Genomic DNA, 4,324 nt, shown 5'->3' with positions numbered 1-4,324 from the left:
ATTGTTGAATGGCTTACCAGTAGTTGATAGCTGTGGCATGTTGCATCAACAAATGCTAGGCATGGGGGTTTCTTGATTTATCTTCAAAGATTAATATTCTTCAAGAAGTAATGTAATACCCATAAAATTTTTGGGATTTATTTAAATTATCTGGTATTTAATTAGAAATTTATGGAGTATTTGGATCTGCATCTCAATGGAGATCCAAATTGATCAACCCATGCTTTCAGGTTGGGATCTAGTTGGTGGACCCAATCCGAAGTTGAATTGTTGAGATTGGACCCGAGAGAGGATCCGAACTCAAATAAATTCATTATGAGTTTTGAGACTTTGGATCTGCTCTATATGGATATCATAAGGATTCAGGTCAACCCAAATGAGTTTGGGTAGGATTTAAACTAAACATACTAGGGATTTGAATTCATTTGATACCCAAATAGATCTCACTAATTAAAAGGTATTTTGGATCTATTTGGAGACCCAAATGAATCTTGCTAACTTAAATAAGATTTGGATTCAATTGGAGACCCAAACCAATCCTACTAAAGTAAATAAGGTTTTTAGATCCATTTGATACCCAAATGAATCTCATTAAAGTAAGGTGAATTTGTTTGGATCCACTTAAGACCCAAACAATTCTCACTTAAATAAAAAAGATTTGGGTCCGCTTAGGGCTCAAATGAATCCAATTATCAAGAAAATTAATTATTATTATTAGCAATATATAACTAGGGATTTAAAATAACCGCATTTGGATTGAATCCATTGAGTGGATCTGACCCAAATCGAAACCAAAATGGGTTTTGGACCCAAGGCAAGAAATCCAAACTAGGTTAATGGGTATGATCCATTTTGAATCTGGATAAGGATCCAAATTCAAATAAAATGGGTAAGGTTTAAATCCAATTTTGGTTTTTGGGATATTAAAATAAGAGTTGGGTCTAAATCCAAACCCAACCACACCTTTTGGATGTTTTAAAACATTATGGATTGGGAGTAGGATCCAAAATGGACCTAACCTAATCCCAACCAAACCACTGTAAAAAGGTTTAAAAATAGAGTGGATTTAAGTTTATCTAAATTGGACCCAACCCAATCCAACCAAAATCAATACCCTTAAAATGTTTCAGTGTTTTGGATTGGGGTTGGATCCACAAGGATCCAACCCAAATCCAAACTTACCACATCACCACCCTATGCTCTTTCTTCCCTGCACGCCACCTCACCCTCGACAAGCATCAGGAGATGCATTTAAACTCTCCTCCTAATTACCTTAATGACCTCCTCTCATTTGCATTTAAATGAAACCCCCTCTAATTACCCTAATACCTATCTATCTGAGGTTGTACATGTCTAAAATCAGGTAATTCGATAGGACTTGTTTCGAGATGCGGCAAAATCTTATGAGGATGAACAAGTTAAATAAAATAGTTTTTTTTATTATGTTATGAGTTTGTTGTAATAGCTCATTTGAGAAAACTATGGATTTGACTTTCCTTCTATTATGGTAGTATGATTATACGTTAAACTGAAGTGTGAGAATCATATTCTTATCGATTTCAGATTATGGGATGAGGTTATGATTGAAACACTTATGATAGTGTATAGGTGAATAATACATGTTTATAAACGAATATGTGGACTTATTAGGTAAATGACACATCATACATAGTCTTATTGATTGCATTGCGTTTTATCTGGTTAAAATATATCACGTATGTGTACTATGATTGATGTATATTGTTATGTATACCATGATTGATATATATTGTTGAAATCTTCTTAAATAAACTATGTTGTCATTAATATGATATTATCACTACAACAGAGCAGTAGATTAGCGACGACCACCTTTCGTCGCTAATCCGTCGCTAACCATGTTAGCGACGGATTAGCGACAACGCGGCGACAGTATGCTTACGTCGCGAATATTTCGACGCTAACTGGCGACGGAATAATTCCGTCGCCAAGTCCGTCGCTAATTGCGACGGAATAACGAGCGCTATATTCCGTCGCCAATCCGCCGGTACTAAACGGCGACCACGGCGTGGCAACGGATTTAATTCCGTCGCTAAGCCGTCGCTAGATTAATATGAATAGCGACGGAATCATCCGTCGCTAATCCGTCGCAAAAACGAAAAAAAATCAAAAAAAATTTATTTAAAAATTAATTACGGAGAACTGTACAATTTATATTTCCTGTACAATTTATATTTCCTGTAAATAAAAAACAAACCACACAAAAAAATTCATATAACAAGTATCTATAATAATTAATCGTTCCACCTTAAAACTAAGAAGTTTAATTATTTACAATTCAACAATTACAATTAGGAAAAATAAAAAAAATAGAACTTCTTCAACACAGTCCTCTAATCATCGCCAAGATTTTGTGCGTCTTCTTGTTCATTGTCTTTATCTGTCCCTTCAGCTCCACTACCCTGATTATCGCTAGCAGCCTACACAAGAAAAGAACAGTCAGTATTGATAAACAAAATATAATGAAATAAATTACACACTATATGTGATTCTATCATGTGCTCATGTGTGATCTAAGGCAATAAAAAAACTCTATATGTGATTCTATCATGCTCATATGTGTGCTAAGGCAGTCAAAAAATTGAATATGTGATTATAGCATGTTCATATGTGTTCTAAGGCATATAAAAAAACTCTATATGTGATTCTACCATGCTCAGATGTGCTTTAAGGCAAGCAAAAAACTATATATGTGATTCGATCATGCTCGTATGTGTGCTAAGGCAGTAAAAAAATTGAATATGTGAATATAGCATGCTCATATGTGCTCTAAGGCAGGCAAAGCCAAAAATTTTATATGTGATTCTATCATAAATGATATATAACATGTTCATATGTGTTCTAAGGCAGTTAAAAAACTCTATATGTTATTATAGCATGTTCATATGTGTGCTAAGGCAGTCAAAAAACAAAATATGTGATTATAATATGCTCATATGTGTTCTTAGGCAGTAAAAAAACTGAATATGTGATTATAGCATGCTTATGTGTTCTAATGCAATCAAAAAAACTTTATATGTGATTCTATCATGCTCATATGTGCTCTAAGACAGACAAAAAGTTAAATATATATATATGTGATTCTATCATGCTCATATGTGTGCTAAGGCAGTAAAAAAATTGAATATGTGATTATAGCATGTTCATATGTGTTCTAAGGCATCTAGAAAAACTCTATATGTGATTCTACCATGCTCAGATGTGCTTTAAGATAGTCAAAAAAACTATATATGTGATTATACCTGAGAGGGACCAGGAATCGAAGATCCCCTATCCTGAACAGCGGCCTTGATCTCATTTCGGAGAAAGGGGGCGACGGTGTATTGGAAGTAGTTATTCAGTGATTCATTAATGATCTCGCGTACATCATCACCGGAAAGAATAGTCGGCTGCTTGGAGCTTATGTCGGCGCAAGAAGTTGGTGAGCCGTAACTGGAAGAACCAATAACTGGTGAAGTGTTCATATTACTCCCAAACCCGAACACGCGACCTTTTTTGGGTTCACCTGCTGCAGTCACCCATGCTGTAGGATCAAATGATGGATGCTGAGTAGCGTCTTCACCATATCGCTCTACCATTTGTTGCTCATATGCCTCCTACAAAATAATGTTTAAAGTATTCATTAATAATTAATGATAACATTATGATGACTTGCATATATATTGCAATGATTATTAATAGAATTAATACATACCGTTGTCGTTCTCGCCTTCTCTGATACGAAGACTCCCGTGGTCTTCCGTTTATGTGTTTCTACAAACACATCCTTATATGGTACACTGCCTCCTTTTTCTGCTTCCTGCGAAGTTAAATGACAAAAGATTTAGTACACAAATTTGCAACTATACTTATAAAATTAATATTATATATTGATGAGTTACCATTTTCTTTAGGTGGCTCCCAAATGTCTTAGATCCACCTGTGTGTAGATGGGCTTCGGGCATCTTCGATCGATTTTGTGAAGCCTTCGCAGAGTGGCTCATCAGCATCTTTAAGTAAATCATAAAATCTACTAGCTGCATCGTTTGGTGATTCTTCATCTACGACAGTTCTTACATCACTAGAACTCATAGCAGAACCCAGTTCTGTTCCTGCAGCATCAAATATCAAATTCGTATATGGATTATCGTGCACCACATTCACCCGTGCATCAAAATCGTTTCTAAATTCTTCTCCATGAAACGCCCAGTTCTGATAATCACTCACAAAACCCTTCCTGTATAGGTGATGTCTAACGCCATGAGGTTCTACAAATCGATTATTCTTACAAATCTTGCAGGGACAC

The 4,324-nt window shown here is 35.4% G+C and overlaps 1 protein-coding gene across 1 annotated transcript; it reads right to left on the bottom strand.

Moving 5' to 3' along the window:
* Window positions 1-2,256: 2,256 nt before the first annotated feature.
* Window positions 2,257-3,511, bottom strand: LOC149828047 (uncharacterized). Its single transcript, XM_090018329.1, has 2 exons — window positions 3,282-3,511; window positions 2,257-2,459 (listed from the first exon to the last, which is right to left on the bottom strand). Exons 1-2 carry the CDS (start codon window positions 3,501-3,503, stop codon window positions 2,373-2,375), a joined length of 309 nt encoding a protein of 102 aa, XP_089874455.1. The 5' UTR covers window positions 3,504-3,511; the 3' UTR covers window positions 2,257-2,372.
* Between the last annotated feature and the right edge of the window lie 813 nt (window positions 3,512-4,324).

This window comes from Nuphar pumila, chromosome 10 (genome assembly GCF_984573655.1).
Source record: "Nuphar pumila chromosome 10, dmNupPumi1.hap1.1, whole genome shotgun sequence".
NCBI classification, from domain to species: domain Eukaryota; kingdom Viridiplantae; phylum Streptophyta; class Magnoliopsida; order Nymphaeales; family Nymphaeaceae; genus Nuphar; species Nuphar pumila.
Note: the sequence above shows the minus strand (reverse complement) of the source record. Positions and strands in the feature narration are given on the sequence as shown.